The sequence below is a fragment of the Taurulus bubalis genome (genome assembly GCF_910589615.1).
Source record: "Taurulus bubalis genome assembly, chromosome: 7".
Lineage (NCBI taxonomy): Eukaryota > Metazoa > Chordata > Actinopteri > Perciformes > Cottidae > Taurulus > Taurulus bubalis.
Genome location: NC_136595.1, coordinates 11,301,821 through 11,315,929, shown reverse-complemented (window position 1 = coordinate 11,315,929; position 14,109 = coordinate 11,301,821). Strand labels below are relative to the sequence as shown.

Below are 14,109 nucleotides of genomic sequence, written 5' to 3'. Positions count from 1 at the left end.
CCAGTTTTCTGTGGGAGGATTGGGGAGTGGTGGGTTTAATCAGAGCTCCGTTGCAGGAACATCGTTAAAAATCAACATGAGTTCAAGGATTGCAATCAGAAATGTATAAAATCCATAAATGAATGCACGCGAAGTAGACAGAAATGTAACGAAATGTACAAATATACGTTTTTGATGCAAAGCAAAGAAACAGGTTGGAAATCTAGTTGACAGAATTGAGACAAAGTCTGGATTTGAGGGGCATTTTGTTTCTTGGAGAGCAGGTTGGCTGGACGTGAGTGATAAGTCATAACTTAAACCTCAACAATCTTGTGATCTTGTGACGATCAACGTTATCCTGTCGAAGGTTTCTTCCTCACCTGGCTTTGGTGATGCCATTCCAGCATTTATCTTGACCGGCACCTCCTGCTGCCAGTTTGCTGCACAGTGCCACAGGGAGCTGGGTCCAGTACTGCCGCATCTCCCTCAGCTTACTGGACAGGTCTGACACCTGAGGACAGACACAGTATTGTTTTACGTCAATGGAGAGGCTCAACTCCCAAATCATATAGCTTGGGTATAGAGTCCCAAACAAGTCATAATGGGTTTTAAATGCCGTTAAATCCCAATTAAAGTGTCTGTAATGCATGACAAGCTTTGGTTAAAGGCACTTAAATACAACAATGTTATCCTGGAATGAAGTCTGAACATAAGAAAGTAAGTGGTTCAAACATAGCCAGCAATTCAAGGTTTTCTTTTCTTTTTCTTTTCACAAAAACACTTCAATCAATAACAGACTGTCACATTCACATATGCAATGTTCTTTGTTTCCTGTTCCTTAAATAGTAATAATATCTCCCCATGCACACAGTTAGACACACGCACACACCTGCATCTCCAATCGCAGCCCAGCGGTTGGAGAGGGCTTGTACTCAGATGCGGTCAGGGAGCCGCTCTTCTTCCTCTGCTCATGAAGAGGGGGACTTCCTGTCGCTGGTTCACCTGGAGTTCCGCACGTCTGGTACACCTACACACACACACACACACACACACACACACAGACGCACATCAATACAAACACGTGCTTGAAGCAGTGAACTCACACCTCTAAAAATTGTTTGGTCTTATTGCAACATTTTGTAAGAACTAAAAACCTCCACTAGATGTCACTATGGACAAGTCTTTCAAACTGTGAGGATATTTGGTTGCCATGTGAGGGTTGAAGAAGAAAAGCACTGATATTGCGATTTGAGCGCCTTGGCTTTGAAAACAAGGCCGAGACTGTTCATGGCTGCACTCACTGCTTGTCTAATAAACGGGCATTGATAAATTCATCAGTAAAAGTATGAAAGCCAAGCAATTTAATTAATAACGCTGCCAAGACCTATTTGAAGAATGCATCTATAAAACCAATAAAAAAGCAGTGGTAAGAGGTTGAGCACATTAAAACTAGAGCACATTGTTGAGCTCTGCTCAAGGAAAGTCAATAACTTTCTTTTTAAATAACTTTTTGCAGCTTTCTTTTTAAAGCTACAGTTGGTAACTTAGAATATAAATTACTTATTGGCATATTTTCTCAAACAGTCCTGACAAACGGTCCTTTTAGTGCTCCCAACGTGCATAATGGCATAGGCAAGATTTCACCCAAAGAAAAACAACCAATCAGAGCAGTTTACAGCCAAACAATACACTAGAATACGTTTCTGAAAACATTTGAGCCCAAAAACAGGCAATACAGTAACAGAATCCTGCTTCATATTGGACCAGCGCTGCCTAGTTTGACAGTTCAATCAGAGTTCACACATGACTGGCAGTGGAATCTTACAAATGCCATTAGGAGCAGTAAAAAGTGTTCACAGCTTATCTGTCTCGTGTTCTAACGTCAGGATATCGTCACAGTCTGAGCAAATATGACAAACACATTTTTTAATTAAAGTTATCAATTGTAGCTTTAATGAGCCAATCTGATAAAGAGGTGAAAAGTTTGACTAATCATTCTAAGAGTGAGAGATTGCAGAGGTGGGACGGCATTTGAGTTGAGAGTGACGAATCAAAGTGAGATATTTTACTCTCGCTGTGAAGGTGTCCATGTTTTCCTGCAGGAAGTGAACGGCCTCGTAGATTCGAGCAGGGATGGAGGAGAGAACCACATCGAGACTGGGCTCCGTGCTGAAACTAGAAGCCACCTGGATCATGGTGTCTGAACGGAGAGAGAGAAGAATGTTTGGGGGCATAAAACTTGAGACGCTCAGATACATTTATATGCACAACAAATGCGTCTTCAGTTTATTTTTTTCATCTGCAGTTGCATTTTAATCTTAACTTCATTATGACTTACACTCAGTGGACCTCATGCAAGAACATTTTCGTATCATTAGCCTAAATCTGTCACACTTGCTTGTACAAGACTTCCAAGGAGAATTCCCCCGACGCTTTATTAACTGGATAAACATGTCAGTAAATCAGTTCATTTCCCCGGATGAACGCCAGCTGTTCATGACGACATGCATGTTTCTGAGATGTGGTCATCAGCATTATCAACGCTGCTGAAATTGCCATACATGGATGAACAAGTTTCATTGTTGGGTGCAACAGAGCATGACACCGGACAGTGACCTGCATAAGGAACCTGCATAAGGAACCTGCAGTAGCTGTTGAAGTGAGAGAAATATCCTGACGACTATACTGTAAGGTTCTGTGGTGAAATGTGCCAATGCAATCACAACTCCTCAGTAAAAGAAAAACTCTCAGTACGAGACATAATGATCATGATATGGTGAATAGAATATCAATTTTGCATTTCAAGGTGATATATATATATATATATATATATAGATGATATATTGATTATGAATTAATTCAGATTAAGCCATTATCATTTTAGCTCAATATGAGGACGTCTTTTAGTCTTAGAAGAAAAGAATTGGTGAATTCCAAAAATTTCCCTGAATCATTTGTATGTGCCACATACTAATTAATCATATACGAGTGGTTCTTGCATGATGACCAATGTCTGTCTATACACTGAGACTAATATGTACATCTGGATGCTCTCGCTTTACTTCACAGTGTATTATTTTGGGGTTTGAATCTCACCGATAAGATTCTGCCACTCAGGGTTCAGGTCAGCTTGGTTGGCCAGGCAGCCCTTGATGACGTTGGAGCAGTAGTTGGAGCAGGGCTTGACGGAGGCCATGCCTCGGCAGTGGGGGCAGTAAACCATCTTCATCAGGGCCTTCATGCACTCTGGACTCAGGTGGACCTGGGGAAGATCCACAGAACAGTGAGCATCACAAACCTCGGGGGCCAGCAGTAAAAGAAGGACATTAAAATATGACAGGAGTTTGTTCTTTCAAGGTTCTATAATAGCTCAAGGAAAAGGACAAACAGCAGAGGGCGGTATTTGGACACTATATACTGAACAAGCTGAAGAACAAGAAGCAGTGACAGCCCTCCTTGTCTTTTTGTACAGGACATGGTTTCTGTTTCACTGTCAGCCTCTGATTATGTTCACAAGTCATGAAAAGGTGTCCAGTTCCACAGTGGAGGTATTTTACCAGTATCCTGCACAGATGGGACGGAGGCACACCTCCAAAATGGGGACGGGGGGGGGGGGGGGGGGGGGGATGGGGGAGAGAATCACACCACTAAGTTTGCAAGATTTCCACTTTGGTGACTATTCTAAAATGCATGCTATACAGTTTTAAATATTTGGATGCAATTAATTATGTTATATAGTATGAAGAGCAGTCTCCAGACTTTAGTTGTATTAGGATCCATCACCTTCAACATCACATTTTGTGTCAATGTACCTAATAATTGATCAAATCTGATTTTATGTTTTCATTCTATTTAATTTATTAACCTATTTATTTTATATTGTTTGTTTTCATTATGTTACTCTTAATTTAATTACAAATGTATGTACTTTGTATTTTTTTTATTATATTGTATATGTGAAAGCAGTGTACTTTATATAAATGAAAACAAAAAAGGAACATGTACAAAATGTGCTACAGAAATAAACGTGTTACACTATTGTTGTGTCGTAATGTTGTTTAAGTGCAAAGTACAGAGTCATAACGATAATGCAGCTTTGACAAGAATGAATGCAGGCATGATGTTCCCTGTGATAGATTACACATGTCAAGCTAGTTTCAAGAATGTGTATGTTTATTGCATCAATGGGAAATTCATAGAAACTGATTGAAGAAAAAAATACATTTGAATTTCTGAAAGAAAGTAGAACATTTTGCTAAATAATGAACTGTGTCTAGCATACTTATGACAGAGGCTTGGACAGAGAAAGAATTGTACACGAACTGTTCTCGTGATGACACAAGCTGTGCCACATATTAACAATAGCCTTTTCACGACAACACACACAGAAAAAAACAATCCCACAGTCGCATCTGACACGTATTCAAGTGTGAAAAACTGCATCGAGAGGTGAAAAGACATCATCACATCCGTAATATGACAACATTGTTGTCATCCCTCCAAATGGGAGCTTTGTTCTGATGGCAGAGTCTGGTGCTTTACTTTTGATGAGTTTTGTTTGTTCTTTTCATTATTAGGGTGGAGACAATTTCTCTGACAGTCAGGGTGTGACGAGCACACATCCATCACATCTGCTTTCCTGGGACTCAGTCCAGCAGCTCTCTATCTCTCACACACACACACACACACACACACACACACACACACACACACACACACACACACAATTTTCTCTCACTAAGACACAAACACTGACTCTTGAACTCTTTCTGTCACACCAACAACTTATCCTGTCTCTCTCTGTCTGACTCACTCCCTGTGTCTCTCCTTACGTCTCATGAACACACACACACACACACACACACACACACACACACACACACACACACACACGCACTCTCTCTCACCTGTGAGACCTTCCTGACCACCTCCCCGCTGACGATCAGCCCCTGGACAAATGACCTGGCTGTGACAAAAGCCCGGATCAGCTTTGCCTTCATGTCCCGTGGGACGTCTCCAAATGGCCGCAGCGTCTCCTGTTGCTTAGCAACACATTCAAGGTAGTCCTCTGACAGGGTGACCTGCAAGACAGGAGGTGACGGGAAGACAAAAATGTTGGAGAAGTGTCTCAGTGTTGTGCAACTGCTAAAACATAATTTCTGAAACTAGAGCACTCTTTGTCAAAACTCTCAACACAAAAAGCAAAAACAGATGCATAACATCTATATAATATAACGTCAGATATGTCATATATTACATCTCTAGAAGCAAACTAAAATATAAACTCTTCTAAAAAATATATTTTTAAATCGCAACTTTGCATACCAACCCCATCTAAATAGCTCTGCCTACCTGCAAACTGATGTGGTAAATATTACATATTTTGTGTCTTTGGCATTTTCATTTGTAGCATTCTGTAAATATAGACTATGAATACAAATGCAATGGAGAAAATAGCAGATGTGTTTATTCTCAATGCTCAGAACTCAAGATGACATGGAAATTGTTACTGGATTGTACTGTAAACCAACACAATATCTTACATTGTATTGTTAGTCCTGGTCAGGAGTTAGTGGCAGCGGTGACTGAGCCACAAAGTACCAGTTTGTGTGTGTTGGCAATCGCAAAAAAACTGTACTACCAGTTTTATTCTGGCCTGTTTTCTCTTTATTAGATAGCGTGTATTATAGAGCTGACAGCACACGAAGAGAGACGGAGGCTGACACGCAACAAAGTTCTGAGGCCAGAGTCCAATCCAAGACGATTGTGATTACATGATCCGCCATGTGAACCCTAAAAAGTATGTCAATATAAGAGATTACAAAATGCATCTACTTCATACGGGTAGAACATAAATCAGCATTCGGTTTTGCATTTAATAATAAGAATAGATGAACATAGTCCACGTGATGCATCTAAAAATGGACATTTTTCCAAATGTGTACTCTCTTTGTGAGCCAGAACAGAAGCAGGAAGTGACGAGAGGCCGTTCAGCCAGCAGCTGAATGGATCAGGAGAACTAGTTCACGAAATCCTTCCATCGTGTCGCCCCAGTGCCTCCTCATGGGGGCATGTTTGGCTCTGGGAATGACAGAGTAGGGTAGACACCTGCTTTGGATGAAAAGTGTCCCGGGTAACTTCTGTTGATCATCTTTTTGTATAATCTAGGATTGTTATCAGGGTATTATTAAACATCACAAGTGACACAGCCATATTGTGACCCAGTGTCTCCTCTCTCATCTCAGGTATCCAATCAGCGCTCTGTTTTCTGCTTTACTGCTTTTACTGAACTTCTCTACTCACATCTGTGGGAGCGGAGATCTTAAAGGTGCGCTCCAGGAGGCGGGACCAGAACTCAGACAGGGTCTCGTCCAGGTTGAGAGCGGAGCCCCGGTAGTACTGTCTCAGTTCAGCATAGAGATCTCCGTAGAGACGAGTGTTTTGGGAGTACAGGGGACCGAGGGGAGACAGAATCTCCTGGAGGGAGCGCTCAGAGCGGCCATGCAGCTCAGTGAAATAGGCTGGAGAGAAGAGAAAGAAGGAAAGACAATAGACAATGGAAAGATAGAGGGAGAAACAAGAGGAGGAGGATAAAGTTAGAAAACCAAGTCCGGACCTGCTAAATGCTCACCAGCTTGTCACTACCTTTGTTAAAGTGCTCTTTGATGCTGGGCAGGTAGGGGGTTCATCAGAGCTGCCTGCTACCTCTGTGCACTTCACCAATGAGAGCGGAAAGACCGGACCAAAACAACAAAGGTGTGGGCTGTTAAATCAAAACTCAAGCTGCAGAGTTAAGATGTAATTATCTGTGTGTTGCTATGAGCCTCTTTCACTTTACACATAGTTATCTAAGAGCAGCTTTAAATGTCATTTAACAATTGAAATACTCATGAAGCATAACTAATGAATAAGGAATTACATTGTATGGAGAAAATGACCTTGGATGTTATGTGGTTCAATTTCTGCCCATTTATTTAACAGTGTGAACGGTTTCGTTGAAATGTTCTTCGCAGCCAGATGTATACAAAGTGATGGAGAGGTAAAGAAGAAAGAATAAGGGAATCAGCTCGCTGTCTCTATGGTATATTGGTCTGGGCTTTTCCCCTCATGCTTCAAAGGCTCTGGACCAATGCCAGCCTGTTGTAACCACGACCAGATGGGCGGCCACATTACTGCTACTGAGGTGGCCTGCCGCCTAGAGACTAATACTGCTGTCCTCCTCCTCTTGCTCCTCCTCCTCCTCCTCCTCCTCCTCCTCCTCCTCCTCCTCCTCCTCCACCGCCTCCTCTTCTCCTGCTTCTATTTCTTCTTCATTTCTTATTTTGACTCATTGTTTCTTCGCTACTAATGACCCTTTTCTTACTTGCTGCATTTGTCTGTCCTGTTGTTAGCGGTGGCACTTCTCAGTATTTCCTTCTTTTCTTCATCCCTCTCTCTCTCTCTCTCTCTCTCTCTCTCTCACTCTCTCTCTCTCTTTCTCTCTCTGAAGTGCAGTGATCTGCAGCCTCGACTCCTCGGTGGGTCAACTGCTCATTAACTGAACCAGCCACTGCCCTAGGGGACACCCCTCTGTTTGTGTGTGTGTGTGTGTGTGTGTGTGTGTGTGTGTGTGTGTGTGTGTGTGTGTGTGTGTGTGTGTGTGTGTGTGTGTGAGTGTGTGTGTCCTTTGAGATCAGGGGATCGGCTTATCACGTTTCATTGTGTCTGGCTGATTCCGCTCTCATTATAACACCCAGTCAGGGGTCCCCTTGACGCACAGGACACAAACACATCCTCCCTCGTACACACACACTCACACTCGCACACACACAGACACACACCCACACATAACACACCGTTTCTATTGAAGCTGCAGTATTGAGCGCTAAGCACAGCCAAAGCTTGTTCCAAACACAAATTCACAAATACCAAACATACTAATGTTATACTCCTCTGGGCCCACTGCTGACACTTTGGTATTGAGCAGAAGCAGTAATGAGCATCTGTCCCGCAAGCACCACACACACACACACACACACACACACACACACACACACACACACACACACACACACACACACACACACACACACACACATCATACTTACTGTCGAAGCCCCTGTGGAGAGCGTTGAAGGCAGACTGCAGTGACCTGCCGGCCTCTCTGATCAGTCCCTCTGTCTCCTGGGCGCTCAGCCCGCCCAGGTTCTCCTCCATTGTGCTGGTACAACATGTTGGACCCTGAGGACACATCCTCAGATGTTCACCTGGCGAGGTGGAAAGACACAGCGTTAATTGTTTTATTTATCTCAATTTACATATCTTAATCACTGCATATGTCACCAGGCTTAAATAAACAGAAGTTAACACTAGTGGTATTGCCCTACTGTATCTATTTGGATGGATTGCCATTCAAGGCTGTTCAGACATTCATGGTCCCCAGAGGATGAAGCCTACTGACTACTTATTGTATTGGTCAGCTAACTTTTTGTCTAGTGCTACCACGAGGTTGGCACTTGTGGTTTTGAGAGAAATGTCTCAAAAATTATTTAATCGATTGCCATGCATTTTTTTCAGACATTCATGAAGGAATTATAATAATTTTGCCTAACCCCGAATTGCTCACCGTACCTGTGTCTACGCTTTATAGCAGAAAAAATGTAAGTCACTTTGGATAAAAGCGTCAGCAAAATGAAATGTAATGTAATGTATTCCATGATTTTTAATCGAACGATTTTCATCACTTCAATTTTGAGAGGACTTAAATGATCTGCACTGTTGTTTTTCTAAACCGCCAGCTTGAAAATCTTGAAAAGCATCTAATTACTTAGTTAGTTACAGTGGGGATGAGGATTCTGCGTGACAAAAACCGTATGACACATTATTTTAACAATGTTTTTTGTTTTCAGCTTTTGTAATAATCTATTAATAATTAACTTTGTAGGATTCATTAGAGTATGGATTCTGGTGTATATTGTTCTGATAATATGTATTTACTTTGACTTAATTACAATTGGAACGCAGGACTGGAGTGTTTTTTGTTTATGTGGTTCTGCTTTGAGATTTGAGAGCCTCTCACATCACTGCATGAATCATTTATTGGATTCCTTTTATAGTTACCAACCAAAAAAAGGTCTCTGTACAGTAAGTACAGTCAACTTGATTTAGCAGCCATGTTTCTTTTTCAGCTGTTTGTCTTTTTCTATACTCACGCACAGTGCTCGGGGTCATTTAGTTGTACATTTGTGTCTCTACATCCATTTTGGCACTTTGTACTGGGACCAGATTCAAATTCTTGTATTCCTATTTTATTTTATTAAGAAACTTTTATTAAGATATCTTCTGTAATGCAGAGGTCACTGTTTTGAATTCAGCCAGAGACCTTTGTTGCATGTTATCTCTCATTCCCTGTCCCCTCTACAGTACTGAGAAGTTTCACTTAAATACAAGTAGCAATACATAATAATGAAAATACGTCATAACAGAAAAAGGTCATGCATGCAAAACTTTACTGAGGTATGAGTATGGATGTATGAGCAAAAATAATGCATCACTATACAACTACCTAAAGGATTATTAGGAACACCATACTAATACTGTGTTTGACCCCCTTTCGCCTTCAGAACTGCCTTAATTCTACGTGGCATTGATTCAACAAGGTGCTGAAAGCATTCTTTAGAAATGTTGGCCCATATTGATAGGATAGCATCTAGCAGTTGATGGAGATTTGTGGGATGCACATCCAGGGCACGAAGCTCCCGTTCCACCACATCCCAAAGATGCTCTATTGGGTTGAGATCTGGTGACTGTGGGGGCCATTTTAGTACAGTGAACTCATTGTCATGTTCAAGAAACCAATTAGAAAAGATTGAAGCTTTGTGACATGGTGCATTATCCTGCTGGAAGTAGCCATCAGAGGATGGGTACATGGTGGCCATAAAGGGATGGACATGGTCAGAAACAATGCTCAGGTAGGCCGTGGCATTTAAACGATGCCCAATTGGCACTAAGGGGCCTAAAGTGTGCCAAGAAAACATCCCCCACACCATTACACCACCACCACCCTGCACAGTGGTAACAAGGCATGATGGATCCATGTTCTCATTCTGTTTACGCCAAATTCTGACTCTACCATCTGAATGTCTCCACAGAAACCGAGACTCATCAGACCAGGCAACATTTTTCCAGTCTTCAACTGTCTAATTTTGGTGAGCTCTTGCAAATTGTAGCCTCTTTTTCCTATTTGTAGTGGAGATGAGTGGTACCCGGCGGGGTCTTCTGCTGTTGTAGCCCATCCGCCTCAAGGTTGTGCGTGTTGTGGCTTCACAAACGCTTTGCTGCATACCTCGGTTGTAACGAGTGGTTATTTCAGTCAAAGTTGCTCTTCTATCAGCTTGAATCAGTCGGCCCATTCTCCTCTGACCTCGAGCATCAACAAGGTATTTTCGCCCACAGGACTGCCGCAAACTGGATGTTTTTCCCTTTTCACACCATTCTTTGTCAACCCTAGAAATGGTTGTGCATGAAAATCCCAGTAATTGAGCAGATTGTGAAATACTCAGACCGGCCCGTCTGGCACCAACAACCATGCCACGCTCAAAATAGCTTAAATCACCTTTCTTTCCCATTCTGACATTCAGTTTGGAGTTCAGGAGATTGTCTTGACCAGGACCACACCCCTAAATGCATTGAAGCAACTGCCATGTGATTGGTTGATTAGATAATTGCATTAATGAGAAATTGAACAGGTGTTCCTAATAATCCTTTAGGTGAGTGTATGTATTAACATGCATTAACAAGTAAGAAGCACTTCGATGTTGTCACGGTGGAGCTTATCGTATATGTTGTTTTATCCTGTGGTGGAAACAACAATAGCTGTTGTACAAATGCAGTTGGATATAAAGCAGAATGAAGTATTAAGTAGCACAGCACATATATATATATATATGTATATATATATATATATATATACATATATATAAAAAAAAATATATATATATATATATATATATATATATATATATATATATATATATATATATATATATATATATATATATATATATATATATATATGTATCCTTTATGTCAGCTTACAAGACAAACTGTTTGTTCGGCCAGAAGTAAAACACAGAAACTGCAGTGATGATTGTTTTTTTACTGACTCCTTTAACCCTGAAGCCAACAAATAACACCATCATGACACGCCAAACCTGAGTCTCTGCCATAATTTTGAAAATATAAAAATGTAGAATAGGAGGCTTGAAAATTGAACACCTCGTCTACATATTCTTTTTCTATTCTTATGGGGATACTTCTACGGGGAGAGTAAAAATAAAGATATTTTTCACACACACACACACACACACACACGCACACACACACACGCACGCACACACACACACACACACACACACACACACACACACACACACACACACACACACACACACACACACACACACACACACACACACAGAGTCTGCCAGACAGCCTAGAAAGCAGTCTGAAGCCCCAGTCTCTTGACAGACTGGATGTGTGTGTAGGTGGTTGTGTGTGTGTGCCCACGCCTGGAAAGGTTAAGGGTGAGTTAGTACCCCACAGCTGTGTGCATCACTGCTCTCCTTCTTCTTACAGGTCCTGGATGTGTGTCTGTGTTTGTGTGTCTGTGTGTAGGTGAATGTGTGGGTTGGGGGGCAGAATTTGTCCACCAGGGTAAGTGGAGCAGAAGAGGAGACGCCTTAATCATCACTCCTGCATGAATCTTTTATTGGCACTGGCTGGTGTGTATGTGTGTGTGTGTGTGTGTGTGTGTGTGTGTGTGTGTGTGTGGCAGAGGGTTGGGGGGGACCAGTATTCCTCTTCCACTTGTTCTCTTGTAATCGTCTTAAAATATCCCAAAATGGGATGGGAGACAAGAGTTAAGATGGAAAATAAACTGCTATTTCCTGTGCTATGACACAAACACACACACACACACACACACACACACACACACACACACACACACACACACACACACACACACACACACACACACACACACACACACACACACATACGCTGCACAGATCAAACACGACACTCATTTAATATTCTTAAGTAATCCTTGTGTCAAGTGCAGGTCAGTTAGTCTGAGATGAGATGCACTCCTCTGAAGCCAAACACCATCAAACAAAATCGCTTCCCGCTAATCACACCTGTTATCTACTGATCTGTGTGTGTGTGTGTGTGTGTGTGTGTGTGTGTGTGTGTGTGTGTGTGTGTGTGTGTGTGTGTGTGTGTGCGCGCGTGTGTTGGTCTGATTATTGAAAGTTGGAAAGAGTTTTAAACATGTAGCGGCATCTTGACACTTTAGCTGTTACTTTTCACACGACCAGGATCCTGTAAATCTTGTTTCTACAATATGCTGAGAACTATGCCTCACCTCTGTTTATCAGTGACTGCTCACGTCAACATCTGAGGGAAAGATTTAGTTTGCTATTGAAATGCTATAATCGGAAAGTAGCACCTATACAATCTCATACAATCAAGTAACCCTACAATAGTTCAATGATATTGTCACATATTCCTCAATGTCCTTTTTCAATACAGCATCATGTTCATTTAAAGACTCCTCTGGACTAAAAATGGTAACCTCCGTTCACCGGTTGCAAAAAGTCAAGATGACAACAGCCAAAATGCCGAACTCAAGGCTTCTGAACGGCAGCCCACAAACCTACACTTCTTATACACTCTAGTGTCATAGAGATCTGGGTACTGGTTGGTAATCTAGCCTCGGTGCTTCTCGTTGCAAAGCCAGTCCTAAAATGTCAATAGAGCATAATAAGCTACGGGTAAGAGGTGAGGAGAGGAGAGGAGAGGTGAGATCTGAAGCATCATTCAACGTAATTTTCTTTGATTAGATCACCTCTCTAAAGATATCTTAGATGGCTTCACAGAATGAGGACTGAACACCATCAGTGTGACACATGTGGGTCAGAGACAGCAGACACCATGTGTGTAGGCATGTGCTGCAGCTAATGTGAGTAGCATTTAGTTGTTGGTTTTGCTTACCAACGTCGACGACTCAGGGCGTTTACCACACGCACACATATGCTTTCCTGCGTTCCTGGGTTACTGGGTAATGGAAGCAGCTGGCATCCTGCTATAAAAATCTACTTTGCAATTTACTTGGAAAAGACAGAACTGAACACAGTGCTGACACACTAACACATGTTCAAAAAGCAAGCTTGCCAACATGCTAATACATGCACAAGGACACATCACAGGAGTGGAAAAGACCAGAAGTTAGTGCCGGCTATCTGACGAAATCTGTGAATAAGAGCCTTGTTAAATGGCTTCATGGTGGGAAATGGAAAGCCTTCGGGCAGCAATCTTCATATAGGGAGAATATGGTGCAAAGTTCTTTTGAGCAAGGCCTTGAAGAGAAAAGTGCTGCATGGAAAAGGAGTGTAAACACAAAGAGGAAAGGAGAGGAGAGATTTGGGTCAAATAAAATCAATTTCTAAAGGTGATTTGGGTGCTTACATTATTTTTTCCCCTCAAGCTTCAGTATATATTTAGTAAAGTCCACATCCCGAGGGCCACACACACAGACACAGGCTTGTACTACACTTGTGAGGACCCTATTGCCGTAACACATTCCCTTGTGCCCAAGGCCTCATTCAGATGAGAAAAACAAGATGCTAAGAGCACTGCTAGAGGAGGAGATATCGTGAGAGACAATAACAGTGTGGTGCTCAAACGTAGTCGAAGCTGATGGAAAATGGTTTGCCTGATGTTGAATTGTTAATGTTAACATACCGGACATATTATCTGAAAAATGCACTACAGAAATGCACTACTGATTTTGTTTTGCTTTGCTTTGTTTGTCTTGTGTAGCATAAAGGGACTACAAGTGCATTTTGTTGTTCAACCCTGTGTTGTAGAATGATAATAAATGAACCTTGAGACAGGAGTAATAACTGTACTAAAAGGTGAATGTTTGAAACATAGTCTGTGCTACGTTCAGTTAGCATCACAACCATCCTTTCAAAATACTGTGCGTCCCCAAACCTAAAGGCCACAATATGCTGAAAACAAATTTTCCAGTACAGTTAGGGACAGCTAAGGGCCACTTGCCGCTAATGTGGAAGTGTTTGTTGTGTT

At 41.8% G+C, this 14,109-nt stretch overlaps 1 protein-coding gene across 1 annotated transcript in view; it reads right to left on the bottom strand.

The window, feature by feature from the left end:
* Window positions 1-14,109, bottom strand: part of gpc1a (glypican 1a) — a gene marked incomplete at its 5' end in the record, with an annotated part of 32,543 nt that overhangs the window by 2,390 nt on the left and 16,044 nt on the right. Inside the window, 7 exons of the mRNA XM_079221036.1 lie at window positions 360-490; window positions 869-1,006; window positions 2,049-2,179; window positions 3,076-3,241; window positions 4,887-5,060; window positions 6,283-6,500; window positions 8,067-8,225. Of these exons, the coding sequence (XP_079077162.1) occupies window positions 360-490; window positions 869-1,006; window positions 2,049-2,179; window positions 3,076-3,241; window positions 4,887-5,060; window positions 6,283-6,500; window positions 8,067-8,225 (1,117 nt within the window). The remainder of the gene's footprint in view (window positions 1-359; window positions 491-868; window positions 1,007-2,048; window positions 2,180-3,075; window positions 3,242-4,886; window positions 5,061-6,282; window positions 6,501-8,066; window positions 8,226-14,109) is intronic.